The sequence below is a fragment of the Pseudopodoces humilis genome, chromosome 2 (assembly GCF_049639895.1).
Source record: "Pseudopodoces humilis isolate 2021_Gansu_Grassland_sample_001 chromosome 2, ASM4963989v1, whole genome shotgun sequence".
NCBI classification, from domain to species: Eukaryota; Metazoa; Chordata; class Aves; order Passeriformes; family Paridae; genus Pseudopodoces; species Pseudopodoces humilis.
In genome coordinates this window covers 71596451-71612884 of record NC_142201.1, presented here as the reverse complement: position 1 = coordinate 71612884, position 16434 = coordinate 71596451, and the positions used below count along the sequence as shown (strand labels likewise).

General features: G+C 38.2%; 1 protein-coding gene across 10 annotated transcripts in view; it reads left to right on the top strand.

The window, feature by feature from the left end:
* ZMYM2 (zinc finger MYM-type containing 2) overlaps positions 1-15833 on the top strand; it is an 87354-nt gene extending 71521 nt beyond the window's left edge. For all 10 annotated transcript variants that reach the window (XM_088050970.1, XM_088050969.1, XM_088050964.1 and 7 more), the window contains 8 exons: positions 1281-1382; positions 3303-3397; positions 4368-4536; positions 5452-5603; positions 9456-9570; positions 10687-10938; positions 11303-11423; positions 14076-15833. In XM_088050970.1, coding sequence (XP_087907096.1) covers positions 1281-1382; positions 3303-3397; positions 4368-4536; positions 5452-5603; positions 9456-9570; positions 10687-10938; positions 11303-11423; positions 14076-14268 — 1199 coding nt within the window. In that variant the 3' untranslated portion in view covers positions 14269-15833. The remainder of the gene's footprint in view (positions 1-1280; positions 1383-3302; positions 3398-4367; positions 4537-5451; positions 5604-9455; positions 9571-10686; positions 10939-11302; positions 11424-14075) is intronic.
* Positions 15834-16434: the final 601 nt, after the last annotated feature.

Genomic DNA, 16434 nt, shown 5'->3' with positions numbered 1-16434 from the left:
GAAGAAAAAAAAGTAAACCTTGTGAGACAAGAATGGTTTAGTAATTGAAACAAAATAAAATGGAATAAAAAATATACTAGTAAATACAATTAAAAGAGAGGAGAGAGAAGAATAAAGCACAAGAAAACTAAGTAAGTGATGCACCATACAGGTGCTCACCATCCGCTGACCCACGCCCAGCCTGTTCCTGAGTAGCAATTGCTGGTTCCCAGCCAATTTTCCTCGGTTACATACTGAGCACTGTGTGGTGTGGGGATACCCCTTTGGACACTTCAGCTCATCTGTTCTGGACATGCTCCCTCTCAGCTTCTTGTGCACTCTGGCAAAGCATGGGAAACTGAAAAGCCCATGATTTAGAGTAAGCACTACTGGGCAACAGCCAACATATTATTCCCATACTAAAAATTTATATCTGAAGGTCAAGAAGTCCCACATACTTTGTAGTTTTAGTTTCTCAGTGCCACTTCTCTTTGCTCTTCTTTCCTGGCTCTGCTTGCCCAAATCTTCAAGTCTCTTCTGTATCTTTCCAGAAAAATTTGCCTTCACTCAGATGAAATTTTGAAGGTTTTTTCCAAGCTCTTTCAACAGATTTCTAAAAGGTTGTCGACAAATTACATCAACTTACACTTTGTGCCTCATTATATAGGAGGCCAGTGGAGCTGCAGTCTAAGGAGGCTTACTGTATTCCAGCCTATTGCCATTCTTCTACTAAAACTGCGCATTTCTGGTAGCACTGCAAGGTTGTCATTTTCAGTTCCTTGCTCTCTTTTGTGAAGTACAGCTAGCTAAATGAGCAGACAGGATCAGAGCTTGTGCGCTTCCAGAAAACTGAGTTTGGAGCAATCAGTGTTTGCCAGAAGCTGGAGAGAGTTCAAGCTTTGTTTCTCCCTGCCTGCATGCCTTATTTGAGAAACAGATCCTAGAAAAGCAGACTTGAAAGTCTGTTCTGTTGAGACAGGATCAGGTAGGAAAATAAATAGTTAGGTTTGTCAAGATTGTTTGAGTTCTGGGATTGGTTGATATGATCCAGGTTCACCAGTATTTGATTTTCTATACATGTGCTTTGGTGACTCACCTTCATGGAGAAGAGCAGTGGGCTAGTAAGAATCTTTCATGTTTGAAGGAAATCAGGTTGGAGAAGTAAATCTGAGATCTCAAGAGCAAGAAAATGTAGGATGGTAATGAGCAGAGCAATCAGTTTTAGAACAACTCAGCTTCTTCTCAGTTACAGATCTGCACCATTTGGCTAATCCATGTGTTTTTCCCTTTCTTTTAAACAGGTGTGATAGTTGACTCAAATCTCCTAAACTCAGAGTCACGGACAAGCTTGCCTGATGTTCCATACGAGCCAGACCTTGATATTGAAATAGACTTTCCTAGAGGTAATCCTTCTGTGATTTTAGTAAATACTGTGACATTGTGGGCAGCCATTGTACCTTGTTTAATCATCCTTTCAGAGGAGCTTTATTTGATTGCAGGATCCACCTGACTGACTATTAGGTAAAACTTTGCCATGCCTTTGTAAGATGGGGGACTTCTGGATGAGTTCTTCCATCTTTCTAAGCACAGTATTCAAAACAGTGCAAAGAGTAGGGGAAGTTAACCATTTGCAAAGAACTTGGCTGCATCATTTGTTTTGAACATGGATTTAGGAGAGTTATTTTGAAGGCTCAAAGACTCAGATGGCATATGTCATGGAAAACATAATGAATGCATTCTTCTATCACCAGGTATTTTCATGGTTTAGAGAAGAAATCACTGAAGGGTCAACTTCCCACTCAAGTTTGTTAGAAAATTGCAAGTTGGCATGCTGCACACCACTTGTATTACCTTTTAATATCTCGGTGATGTCTGTACCTGCATTTGAAATGGTAGCGTTATTTGAATTAGCAGGAAAAAAAATCACTGTTTTGAGACCTTTCTTGAAAGAAACCCTTGATGCTATATGGTACAACTTCTACCACTCTACGGAATGCAGGATACAGTGCCTGTTTCTTTACACCATACCCCAGTCAATCCAAGATCCAAGAAGGCTTCTGGCTGTAGTTACTGTCCCTGTTACACAGCTTCTCTTGAACACATGACTCTCATGCCTCACCTGGGCAGGTTCTGTAGGAGCTGACAGGCTCCTTTTGTGCTGTGTTGTAGATACATCTGCAGTAGATGCCCAGTTTGCTCTATGCCTAATTTAAAGAGAAAGCCTGGGGGTTATTCTGACCTTAATCTTGGGATGGTTACTAGTCAGGTGCATACTAGGTTTTTAATCCTCCAAGTAAGCAAAGCTGGGTACGTGAGAAAGAAGAACCACAGAAGAAAATAAATAAGCAAATTGGAGTAGTAAATAGCAGCAGTCTGTAAGAGACATTGATTACACTAAAGTGCTTCTGAGAGAAGATTCTTTGTGGTATTAAAAGGACTGCTTTTGAGTCTGGGGCAGAGTTCTGAAATCTCTACATGTAAGTGCTATTTCATCTGCACCAGTTGGAAAGCTGTTGTGAGAAGTAAGGTGGTGAAATCAGATTATCAGAAGAGCGTTCAATTTTGAGTGAAAACATTCTTTGATGGCTAAATGAGGGATGAACCATCTTCAATAAAGTAGGTGAGACTTGTAACATTAAATCCATTCATATATTTTCTCATTCCTCAATGTCGCCTGAAGTAGAGTCCTCAATCATACCCCTGAAGTGTTAAATAAACAATATTTTGATGTATTGCCATACATCTGCTCGCCAAACTTAACTGTAATATCTATCATGAGCTACACCTCCACCACTTGTGTAAATACAGACTAAAACCAGTTTCACTGAAGGAGTTTGCTTTCCGATTCTTAATATTTTTAACCAAGTGTAATGTGGTACAAGAAATAACAGAACATGAATAGAAATACTCTAAATACATGAACAAAACTGCACGTACTAAGTTAATTTGTATTTTTTCCAGTCATAGCTGCTCATTCTCATACCTAAGAATTTTTGATACCAAAGACAGCCTGGGCAGAAAACATTATGTAAGAGTCTACAGTAAGACATTCTGCCTTAGCAACTTAAGATAATACTTGAAATGTTGAGCCTTGTGTCCTCTGAAACTTACTTAGAACTAAACTGTTTGACAGCTTTGTCTCAGTTTGAAGATAAAAATAGGTTTGTTTCCTTGTACCAAAATCCAGTGTTTGGTTATGTTTATTTGTGTGCTCTTTTGGATGGCTTATGTTAAGGCACACCAATATAGCTAATTGGTTTTTTTTTCAAAGCAGTGTTACTTAAAAGATGTTTAGAAATAAGTTTCTGTTAATGTATTTTCAGCAACTGAGGAGCTTGATACAGAAAATGAGTTTTTGTTACCTCCTGTTTTTGGGGAAGAATATGAGGAACAGCCAAGGCCTCGGTCCAAAAAGAAGGTAATTTTTTCATGGTATTAAAAATATCAAGAAAAGCATAAAATGTATGTAGAAAATAATATCCGGGGTTTTTTTTCGTTCTCATACTGATTTTCAGCATGTTACTGTCTACTCATACCTGATATCCTATCTTTATGACATAAGTTATACATTTCAAGTAATAAAATTATTTCAGTGGTATGTTTGTTGCAGATAATTGTTGGATTTGATAAGAGTGTGATTTGTAAATTCTGGTCCTGTTTTTGCTTCAGAGTGGCAGAACAGTTGATGAAATGTACCACTCTGTATATACCTACTGTATTCTTAGCAATGCTTTTAAATTCTACTTTGAACAAAGGTGTCTTGATTTAATTTGATGGTAAGATGGAAAAACATTGGCACTACCATGGTTTTGAATGTGAGCCACAGCATTTCCTTTATAAAAGAGTTGAAAAATTTTTTTATTTGCTTGTAATTTTCCCAGATTTTATTTTTAGTCAGTCTTAGTTTAGACATTGGATACAAATTAGCCATAATCTTTTATTTAGAAGTACACTACCAAGAAATAGTTTCCTATTCCTGGCACAAAGCTGAAATGGTTTTGTTCCAATAACTGCAGTAGATACTGCAGCTTTCGAAGAACCAGCCAACTTCTACTAAAGCTTTCTAATAATAGATGGGTCTTTCTAGTATCAAATCTGGAGTCTAAGCTTTTGCTATTGTCCTCTGGACATTATCCACATATCCACTGCTGGGCATGCTGTAATCTGGAACCAGTGCTGGCTTTTCCATTGGTGGGTTCGTTTGAGCCTATGAGTTGCCAGAGTGACACAGATCTGTCGCATCTTTAATTCCCCGTGTGTTAACACGCTGATTTTCTGGGGGTGCACTGAGGTTCAGTGTGCACTTGGGCCTGCAGCTGGCTGTGCCAGGTTCTGTGTCCCTGCTGGTGTGAGTGCTGGTGGTGTTGACCTCTGTGTTCCCATGGCAGGGCGTGAAGAGAAAAGCCGTGTCTGAGTACCAGTCGCACGATGACAGCTCTGAAAACTCCGAGTGCAGCTTTCCGTTCAAATACGCCTACGGGGTAAATGCGTGGAAGCACTGGGTAAAGTCTCGGTATTTAGATGAGGAGCTTCCAGAGTTAGAGGAACTCAAATCAAGTAAGTATTTCCAAAAATCTGGCATCCAGATTCTGACCTGCCAGGGAAAATTGGCATCCTTGTGTGATTCTCAGCTGGAATTTTTGATAGAATTTTTCTCATGTCCTTAATGTTGACTGAGATCTCTTGACTGAGATTATTTTACTACAGAGTTGCCAAACTCTTTTTTTTCCTCTTTTTTCCTGTTTGGTTCAAAATTCTGGGTCTCACACTTCTGATGAAAGCTAGGACAGCACCTTCTTGGCTATTCTGATTTTCTGTGACCATTTTGATTTTTTATTTGCAACCTGTTTTTCCTCATATTCTAACTCACTTCAGAGTTCACACCATTTCTGGGCTTCTAAATGGCAAAGGAGGGACACCCTCCTACTCTTTGTCCTGTGAGGAGATCTTCCTCTGAGGCTGGCATCACCTGGCTGTGGAGCTCTGGCACAAGGTGGCCTTTGATCCCCTGGAGCCGTTCTGCTCTTCCTGCAGCTCTCCTCTCTGTACACATTTGTACTGTGAGGGAAAAGGGGAATTGCTGCTACTCCTGCTGTTCTTCAGCTCCCACACGTGTCTCAGCGCCCTTGTGTTGTGTTCTTGGATCTTTGGAAACCGCCATTTTCCTTGAAGGTGTCCCTGTACACCACTGGCTTCACTTCAGCATCTTGGGCTGCCTCTGTGTCATCCTGAGCTGTGCATGACAGTACATTTGTTAGCAGGTGTTACTGCGTTTGGTTAACTAGACTTTACCATGGGAGCCTTGATTGTTTTAATACAGACTTAACATTTTAACTGCTTAGTACATTTTAGTCTCATTCATTGGTTAATGGAGAGGATATCAAGCCAGTTTCCAGTCAAAAAATACCCCATCCCACCTTCACTGTGTGACAATTCTGTTGTATAATGTAGCATTTCTTCTCTATTTTACAGTAAAGTCTGTGAAATTAAAGGAAGATCTATTATCACATACTTCAGCTGAGTTAAACTATGGGTTGACACATTTTGTCAATGAAATTCGAAGGCCTAATGGAGAGAACTATGCACCTGACAGCATCTATTATCTGTGTCTTGGAATTCAGGAGGTTAGTAGAGGCTGTAGAGATGGGAAATGGAGCTGCTGATTTGACTGTAACCCATTTCAGTAGAAGAGTGGAGACAACATGGATTTACTGGCTAGGAGCTACTCTCAATACATGGCTGTCATCAGACTGCTGTGTAATCACATTGTAGAAAGCTGTCTGTGTAGGAAATGAGCTTGCAGACCCATCCTGGAAACTCAGACACAAATTGGTATATTGTAATAATTGTAAGTTTCTTGCTGGGTTAAAGCAAGTAATTAACCCAGTCAAAAACTACAGTCTTTCCAAATGCTCTGCTTCATTTTGTTTGCTAAAGACGTTCAGTGTAAAAACAGAATGAAACAAGGCACGATCTCTACGCGTTTTGCTAATTCAGTTCCTTAGCATATAGAGGAAACAACCTCAATTATGTGTCTTTTGGGGAGGATCTAATTTACTGAGTATTGCAGACTGTGGACAGGTAGGATAGAGTGCAGGAAACTGCTATATTGACTGTCTTACACACAGTAAGATAGGAAGGAGGTTAGATGAAAAGTATCTGAAGGCAATAACCTCTCACTAGAGAAGCTGTTCCACAGCTTATCTTTTAAGCAGGCAAGGCTGTCTTAATTTTTGCTACACAAGGCAAAACATAGGTAAAATAAGCAGTATTCAGAGCTGAGAGCACAGAAAATTTCATTCAAGTTAAAAGGCAATAAAATATGTGTATGATGTGGAAAGCTGCTCACAGTGTTTGCGGTTCTGCTTAGGCAGAGGACTTGAATCAAGTAACAAATTTTTTTAATTGAAATATTTTAAAAATAAATAGTGAAATAGTAATTTTCCTGTGTTGCATGTGTGCAAAAATGAAGTTAGTTGCTATCTTTGCCTCATCATTGAAACTTGAGAAGCAAACATTGATTTTAGTCAGTGGCTTTTTAGTCAATATTGCTACAAGGCGTGTTTCAAATTCAGCTAGCTTTCTGCTTCTGCACTTGCATGATACACTGTCTCTCTGTACCTTTCTGTTGAATTGAAAATGCTCATGTTAAGTAGATAAACAGTACACAGAGGGAAGTATGTGTTTATAAAATGGAACCCAAATAATATTTGTTTTAATCTTTCTCTTTGTACCTTTGACATGGTCTATTTTGTCAGTCATGAAAGCTAGTTACGTATAAAACATCTTTTTTTCAGCTCTTCAGAAGCATAATTTATATGGCAACCACAGTTATCATGAGGCCTAGTACACATACACAGTGCTGGAACATTAGTGGAGCAACATGTGGTCATTTTACTGTAATTTTACTGCTTATACTTAGTGTCCAGTATTTAATTCAGGCAATGTGAACAGGCCTGGTTTGTTGGCTAGACTGGTAGGAAGATCTGCTGTGTTCTGATGAATTTGCATTTCACAAAGGCAGGCAGCAAGTGAGGGACAGAAACATGACCTGTGAAGGGCTGCAGCCATCATCTGTGTGCTAATGGCAAATATTTGGGGGTGTAGCACCCTTCTGAAGAAACATGTTTAAGCAAGCTTAAATGCAATGTAGTTGTCACAATGTGCAATAAAATTGCATTGCCTTCTAGAATTTGCTTAGTCGTTTGCGACCCTGAAAGAGAATAAATTGTCTGCTACTGCATGAAAGGTCAGAGGAGAATAAATTATGCCATTTAAGGATACAGTTGGGCCAAGGATCATCAATATTTTTCTATCTTACAGTAAGTTTCTCTTCAAAGGAAGAGAATGTAGAAACCATAGGCTAGTAAAAAAGTATATTCCCCTTCCACCAGCGTTACTGCACTCATTGTGGCTAAATACACATGCAGGTTGGAGCTTTTCCTCATGGAGAGAATGTGGTTTGAGCCCAGGAGTCTGCAAGTCCTCAGCTGGTTGTTTTCTTGGTGGTTTGTTTTTTTTTTTAAATTTTGTAAAATAACTTTTTCCTAAAGGAAGCACTGTAAAATCTGTTCCAGGAAACTGGTCCCTGAGTTTGAGGGTGCGGTTTCTCAGTTCAGGTTTATTTGCAGCTGTAATTGTTCTGCTTTCAGACAAAAGTGGTTCAATAATGGTTTTGGTAACTCTGAAGTGGTGATCCTGAAGACTGTCACACTTAGAAATAAAGACTGCTGCATGGTCAGGCAGGCGTCTGGTGGAGAGGGTTCATCTAAAGGAAGATGTTAGCCTGCAGTGAGTGCTCCTTTGTTGCATCATGGCCTTCATTCTTAAATTAGTATTATTGGGATCTGGTTTGAGGATTTTCCTTGGTTTTTTTATGTCTGGTAATGAGATTGTTTGGGCAGGCTGATGGAGTTTGGCAGACGTTTGTCTGAAGGTCAGACAAAATCGCTGTGGGCAGCGATGCAGCCTGTTCTCCTCCACTGTGGGATTCAGGGACACATCCAGTTCCTTCCTGTGCGCTGCACAGTAGAGTTCATCTCAGGTGGGAATGCCTTGTGCTCATCCTGCCCCTGTAGGGTTTATGGAGCAGCAGAGCATGGCATTGTAGTTTGGGAATGAAGATTTGCAGGTTTGGATGACAGGTTGGAGTCTGCCCTGCAACACAACGTCATCCTTCTACAGACTCTGCGGTGCTGGTGGTCTAGGGAGCTTCAGACTTCTACTGGGGATGCCAGGGTTTAGTCAACACTTACTGTGAATCAGGAAGAAGTATTTTTAGTTGAGTTCTCACAGGCTTATGTGTGGACTGGTTTTGAACAAGTTCTCGGTCTTCATTTTCACTGTCAGTGTTCAGTGTGAGTGTTTAATGCGAACCAGAGAAAAATACACAGTGGAAAAATGTGCCAGGGAATGGAGGGGCGAACACCATGAAGCTTATAGTAAGCTGTATTATCTGACTTAGAATTGCTGTATAAAATCAAAACTGGTGTATGTAGAAACAAGTATATGTGGGGGAATATTGTGCTTTGAGGAACTAGTTAAACTTATAAATTGTTATCTAAATGAAAATGTTGCTGGAAACCTGTAGGAAGTGTATTCATTCATATTCCCTTATTATAAAATAAAGTGCAAAGATAAGGAAGCCAGGATGTACTGAACTGTGACCACCTTTTATAAGTGAGTGCTGTGTTCAGTGTGATTTCAAGCATGGGTACAGAATTAGATGCCATTTCCAGAAGCAAGTGGTTTTTGTCTGTCACTTTTATTGTATTCGCTAACAGGCGTGTTCTTGCAAAGATAACGCTGAAGTGGAAAATTTATGAAGCCAATCCTTCCTTTCTTAGAAATGTCTCCAGGGAGGATAATATCAAAGAGTAGTCCTCAGCCATTAATTCTTGGTAAAGGTTCAGAAGAATTTCTGTCTGTAAGGTCAAGAGGGGTGAGATGATTAGGTTGCAGAATAGGCCAGCACCTTCACCATCCTATCATCTTTCTTGCACTGTATATTATTATTATTACAAATATATGAGTGGGATTTTTTCTCCCATTTTTGTATTAATGATGGTTTTGTCACTGTCTGGAGTTCATATTTAAAAGGGCAGACTCTTGCTACATGTGCATTGGTTTTGGTTTTTTTTTTTGAAGGCCTAGGTGGAGGAAAAGATAAATTAGTTTTTTGTGGTTTGAGGTTTTTTTAATGGCTCCCCATTCACAGATACAATGTTGCACACAAGAAATATTAGAGAAAAATGTTAGTTGTAATTAAACTATGATTCATATCCAGTTAGAAATTTACAACATACAATTATATTGGAAGTAACTGTTACCTGCTATATATTGGAAAGTATAGCTTTATTTTTAGATACTTTTTTTTCAGTACAATGCTTACACAATTAAAAAAAAAAAAGAAACCTGTAGCACAGGAGTTGTTCTAATCTGGAATTGTAAATACTGTATCTCTCTCTTTTCTGTAGTATTTATATAGAAGTAATCGAAAAGACAACATATTTATTGATCCAATCTACCAGACGTTTGAACAGGAATTAAATAAAATCCTTCGAAGTTGGCAACCAAGCATACTTCCAGATGGTAATTTTCTTTTTGGTCATGTATGTTTTTCATCTCTTAATAGTTATGTATTCTTAAGCATGCATATATATATATATATATATGTATGTGTGTGTGTGTGTGTGTGTGTGTGTGTATGTATGTATATATACATGTTACGCATTGCAGTAGTAGTTGATGAAGAATTACAGAGATGTCTTCTAAGATTTAGTTTAAAACTGCCTGTTTTTATTTGTCTTGGTTTTGGCTAATCCATGCTACAAGAGTTGTTTTTGCCACTGTCTGTTAAAATTGACTATCCATCTTTAGGAGAGAAAGTTAAAAAAAGCTCTTTGACCGGTAGTTTTTACCTGAGCTGAACTTATTCTTTTTGCCCCTTTTTTTTCCCAGATGGAAGGAGACAGGCATTGCACATTATGTAGGTTGGGCTAACAAGTGATGTATTTTAGAATTTCTCACCTGAATTTTACTGGCAGTCTTCTGCTCAGAGGGATCATCAATTCATGGAGAAAGCAAATTTTTCCTAGCAGACCAATGTTGGTGCTGAACTGCAGAATCAAATGTTCTTCCATCTTTCTTACAATCCTTTCTTGAGTAAGGGCTTGTCCTTGCCAGACCCTTTCCTTTCTCTTCTCAATGTTGGCTTCTCTCAGTACTGCCCAGGGAGCCTCTGTGCTGGGCCTTTCTATATCCTGCTATGGTCCAGGAGTGCTTTCCAAGTGAGATACCCATTAGTAATAAGAAAGAAGAAGGTAGGATATTTGGAGGCCTTAACCTGAGCAGAATAAAATGAACTCAAAAAGATTCCTTTTATGATGGAATTAAGGTTACTCCATTGGATGATAATTTCTATGAAATAGCATGAAAGAGCTGCATGTCAGCAATGCTGTTTTAATTAAACAGAAACGTATGCTCTCTGAAATTGCCTGTACTGATATTTCCCATTGACAGTCTCAGTGAGTGTCTTTAACACATGGGTTTGGGGAGCATGAACATACAAATAAAGTTCATCAGTGGCTTCTGTCATGATCATTTTCTCATTTCTCATTTTTCTCATTAATTTTTTTTTTTTTTTTGCACCTCGACAGTTTATGGGCTAATCCAGTGCATTTTCTCTACTATTCTTTTTTTTCCAAGGATCAATATTCTCTCGAGTTGAAGAAGATTATCTTTGGAGGATTAAACAGCTAGGATCGCATTCACCTGTTGCTCTTTTGAATACTCTGTTCTACTTTAACACTAAATATTTTGGCCTGAAAACAGTGGAGCAGCACTTAAGACTTTCTTTTGGCACTGTTTTTAGACAGTGGAAGAAAAATCCTCTAACAATGGAAAGCAAAGCTTGTCTTCGATATCAAGTGTCTTCCCTGTGCAGAGCAGATAATGAAGGTACTATGGCAGTTCAAAATTAGTGTTGTAGGAACATCCACATGGCACTGATGAGGGACATCTGGGACCTGGCCAGGAGCCAGAGCTCTGCCTTTGCATACAAAATCTAGCAGCTCTCAGCTCTCAAAACTCTAATTGGAAAGTGTGGTCCATGGGGACTGCAGGGTCTCCGAGTTAATTTGAGCCCACTAGTTTCCTTGTGAAATGCTGTGATTTTGCTGTGGGTGGCATTTCCAGTTTGCAGGTTTGCACAGTTGTGGTGACTGCCATGTGGTACTTGGTGGGCTGCTTATGGGGAATTTTACTGAAAAATGTAAAATAACTTCAAGTTATAGCTTAGATGTTGTTTATTTTCTTCTTAAAGATAAAATTGCTACTGGAAAAAGGAAACATGAAGATGATGTGCCAGTATTTGAACAGATTGAAAACACATCTGATCCAGCTAGATGCCCTGTGAAAATGTTTGAATGCTATCTGTCTAAAAGGTAAGTGTGATACAGGGTAACACGGAGTCTAGAGTAAGCCAGGTCCAGAAAGGAACTGTTTTGATGCAACATGAAATGTGCTCAAGCAAAGGGAACGGATTGAAATCTTCTGAAAAATATCTAAATGAAAGTATTGAAATCTCCAGTTCTGTATCTGGACAAGATGTGCATAAAGTGTGGGAGCAGTGGAGTACTTCAGTGCTAACTGTCAAGGGCTCCATCTGGGAATGACGATACAATTCAATTTCCTTACTTGGGAATACCAAGCATCTCTGCAGAGAATTGCCAGCAAGGGATCTGGTGGGTTTTGCTGCTGAGGGTTTTATTTGTGAGGTCCCCATCTCTTCACAATTGGGAATTAAGACAATGGATCTGCTTCATTATAAGTTACCAGGCATCTGAAATGTAGATACTTTTGAGGTACCCACTGTGGAAGCATGTTTAAAATATTTTGTAGTAGGAAAACTACTACTGGCAGTAGCCCACTATTTAGAAATAACTTGTTTCTTTCCAATCTCCACAATTAATTGTGCAGGAAGAAAGGAAGCAGATATTATTACATAAAAAAAAAAAAGCTTAGGCAACTCTTAAAAAAATTAATTTACTACCCAAATAGTTTGGAAGCTTGAAAACAAGATTTCTTGGAAAGTACTTTTCCTTAATTGTAACAGCCATTCAAGTGACTGATTTTAATGTAGATTTTTTGTAACTCTAAGGGAAATGTGGGCAAGTGATACCAAAGAAGTAAAATCACCTTGTATATACAACACAATAAATTAAGTATGAGACTCAGCGTGTGTTACGAAACAGCATCATAGTCTTAAAGGTGAAGAGCTCACACACAGCATCACCAGAAGTACGAGCATGTGGTGTTAAAGAGAGAAACAAGTAAAGAGTAGCTTGTGGCCTGTTAATGCAACCACCTGTTTTTCATAAACTCAGTTGATCCTAGTCATTGCAGGGAGATTCTCCCTTCACTTTCTCTGCTTTCATGATTTGGAGAGGATTTGTCATAAAAAAGTCTAAGTTGGATTTTTGGACTGAGTTACACAGTCACTGGGGGAGACGCCACATAAGTTTTTTTCTTTAGGAGAAACATCTCAACTTTGGGGAAAAGAATGCTCTTAAACCTATTTGGAGCATTAGTTATGATGTAGGTTCAAGCCATGCTGTCTTGCAGATTTTAGTCACCATTGTTAACTAAAGGAGCACACTCTTTCTCCTGGTTCTGCTTCTAACTTTGTTGAAATAATTTTAATGGAATACTTAACACTGTAAAAACTATTGTAAAATTCTAGGTAATGCCAGCTGTTTGAAATATACTTGGCAACCAGTGGACAGCTGTAGCAGAAATTTCAGGATGCTTTCATTCACAGCTATGGAATACTTTATTATTGTCTCATTATAGTCTCAAACTGCAGATGGGGGTTTAGGTTGGACATTAGGGAAGAATTTCTCCATAGGAGGGGTGATAAGACATTGAAATGGGCTGCCCATGGAGGTGGTGGAGTAGCCATCCCTGGAGGTGTTTTCAGACTGGACAAGACACTCAGTGCTGTGGTCTGGTTGGCATGGGGGTGTTGGGCCACAGGTTGGACTCAGTGATCCCAGAGGTCTTTTCCAACTTAATTAATTCTGTGATTCTGTGCTTGCTTGTTCCTACAAAGTAGGGAGGAGGTTAAAATATTTAAATTATTAGACTATTTAAAACAACCATATCTTACTTATCTGACTCTTAGTTTGATTTACATGAGATCAAAACAATTCCAACAATCACCCCAGCAGGTGAAGAGCAACACGTGAAATCTTACTAACCAATTTGGAAAGGTGAGCTGGTAAAAATCCTTATTTTTACTGAAGAAAGATGAAATAGAGTTGACTTCTGAAGTCTGCAGTATTTGTGAAGGAGGAAGCTTGAGTGATCACTTGCTCATCCAGAATTGATAATTCTCTTCTGAGACTTGCCTAAATGGATGAACTGCTAGAATTTCCTGAAAGAAGTCTTCTCTAGTTTCTTAGAGGATGTTTCTGAGCTGCATCTAACTCCATAACATAGCGAGTAAGGAATTAAGGGATTAAGATTTATAACAACCAACCTTTTAAATAAAATAGCAGGAGGAGGGATTTTAGCTGCTTACATTTCTGTGCATCTCAGAACTACCATCCTTGACTTTTCAAGGGAACCCCAGGCTCTACATTCAGAGGTAGGCATGTCAGCCAATGATTGTGTGAGCAATTATTGATGTAATTGGTGTTGTAATTAGTGTTGGGCCTCTTTGCAAATCATGGAAAGTACTTCCTTTAGCAAGACCTGGATCTGAAGATTTTTGAAGAGTCTGTGGTCTCTTGCATGCTTTCTTAGTCCCAGACATCTGGGACTCTGAGCATGTGGGACTGGCTGGGTTTGGGCCAGGCCTGGCATGTCTCCTTCTAGCAACAAGACCACATTTCTCCACATTATTCTTTTCGTTTTGGGTTTTTTTGTGGTTGTTTTGTTTGTTTGTTTGTTTGTTTTTGTGGGTTTTTGGGGGTTTTTTTGTAACTTGCCTAGCTACAGTTAGAAATTTTTTTGTGCAGGATTTCGGAGCTGCTAATGTACCATTTCGTCCTGTGAGGCTGTGTTTCTAACCCCCTGTGTTTTCTTCCTTGTAGCCCACAGAATCTGAATCAGAGGACAGACATGTTCTATCTGCAGCCAGAGTGCTCTGTGTCTGCAGAGAGCCCCATCTGGTACACTGCCACTTCACTGGACCGCAACACTTTGGAAAATATGCTCGTACGGGTTCTTTTAGTAAAAGATATTTATGATAAAGACAATTATGAACTGGATGAAGACATAGATTAAAACAAACTTCCAAAAACTGTCAAGAAAACAAACAGCATTAGATATAGTCATGCTGCTAGACCTTTACTATGGAAAACATTTCAAGTTTACCCTTCGTTTTATGAGTTTTGTAGCAGTGTGTACCCTCACCCGGGTATTACCATGTAAATAGTTTGTGAGTGAAATTCTCCATTATTCTGCGTAATGGTTTTAGGATACATAACAAACACATTTCAGATTCTTTTTTTATTATTTATTTGACTAGGTATGTTTGTAACTTTTTACATTGCAAAATATAAATGAGAATGTGCCATGTGTAATTTTTTTTCCCCTTGTAGTAAGATACATCCATGTTGCACAACTCTGCTGTTGGATGCTCCCTTGGAGGAGGCTCTTTTAATGACTTCTTGAACCGGATGGTTGTGTATGGGTAGCACTACTAAAGTTTAGAACTTGCTGTGTCTTTCAAAATTTTTAAATGAATTGTAAACTAATAGGTTTTTTACTTTTTAGTTACTGAAGCCTTATAAGGTTATGTAGAGAGATTCCATCTTATGTACCAAAAATAGACAAAAGAGAATGCTGTCAATATTGGTGTACTGTAATGTGAATCTATTCTGGTGAAAACAATTTTTTGTTGCCCTTATTAAAACCTTAGTGTCCTTTCGTTATTTGTGACTCTCTCAATTGCCCCTACAAATAAAATATATATGTAAAAATAAATGAATATAAGCTTAGAGCATGTGGTCATCAAGACACGTATTTTGTAAAAAAGAAAACTTAAAAAAACCAAAAGCCCCTCAAAAAAATAAAAAAGGAAAAAAAAAGAAAAAGGGAAAAAAAAAGAGATGTCTGATGACAATGCTGAATAATCCTTTTTTCATCTTTACTTTTCCAATCATTAATGCCAGTACCTCATATTAATGTAAATTTGTCCTTTGTAGCCTTATAGAAAGGGGTTCTATGCCATATTACATGAAGTAATATGGTATGCTAAATTTTTAACTTCTGTTTGTCCTTGCATTGCTGTATTTAAATACAGTCAATACTTGACTATGGGTGGGAATATTCTTTTAACTAATGCCTCCATTCAAAAGCCATATGAGATGTGAAGTTGCAACAAGCTGAAAGATAATTTTTTTCGAAGAAAAAAATCCTTTCCTTTGCTCTATATCTTTTCCTTGTGCTTACTTTACTTAAGTAGTCTGATTTCCAGAAACATGTTTAACTGCTCAAGTTTTGTTACTTGCTCTTATTTAACTGATGCAAACAATATGGTGGTTCAAGCAATGGTTTTGCTATTGTACTGAAAAATTGTAGTAGAATATTCTACTATATAAAGTACTCATAAACTTAAGTCTTTCCTAAATGGCATTAACTATCTGTTGAGAGGATTCATCTGCTAAAGGAGAAATTTTCTATGTATATATATCTTACCACCTGAGGATTTATTTCTTGCAAGGGCTGCATGGCTTTTTCATTTTCCTTAGCTTAAAAGAATGCACATAAGGATGCATCTTTCTATATAGATAAATAAAGCTTCAGTTGCTTTGTTTTGTTAAACAAGTTTATTTAAATTTCTGCTATTCTGGTGTGTGTGAGTATGTATTAATTTTAGATATACCACTATTCCAAATGGAGATGGAAATGTACAGGTTTAATTTTTCATTTCTTTCTGGTTGCATTACCCTCCCTATGAAATCAAGAAGTACAACACAGCACCAGTGAGTAGATCACCAACAGCTTCAATGCACCTTTCCCTTTGTGAGTGAATACTTAAGAACTTAGTTCATTGACACTTGTTTTTTTCAAACAGCAGCCATAGAATATGCCCATGATACATAAAAGGGTTGAAATCAGGAATTGTAGTCATTGTTTTGTTCTGGTCTCTCCAGCTGTTTTAACACCTGACTTGACCATAAGTTAAATTTAAATATGGGGTTCATTACTAATTACCTGCATAAAATGAATTTTGAAATATTTAGTTTAAACATAACTTGAAGTGTTTTGATAAATAGCAGTAAGGATCTCTTGCAGCCCCTTCTCTGTATTTCAGACTTTGGGGACTTCAGCAGAGGCTTCAGTTGTTCCCTGATTGTAACAGTGCTTAATCACAAGCATATTATTGTAGAACTGCAAACCTTTAATATAAAGCTGAAAGTTAAGTATATGTATTGAGTGTTTTGT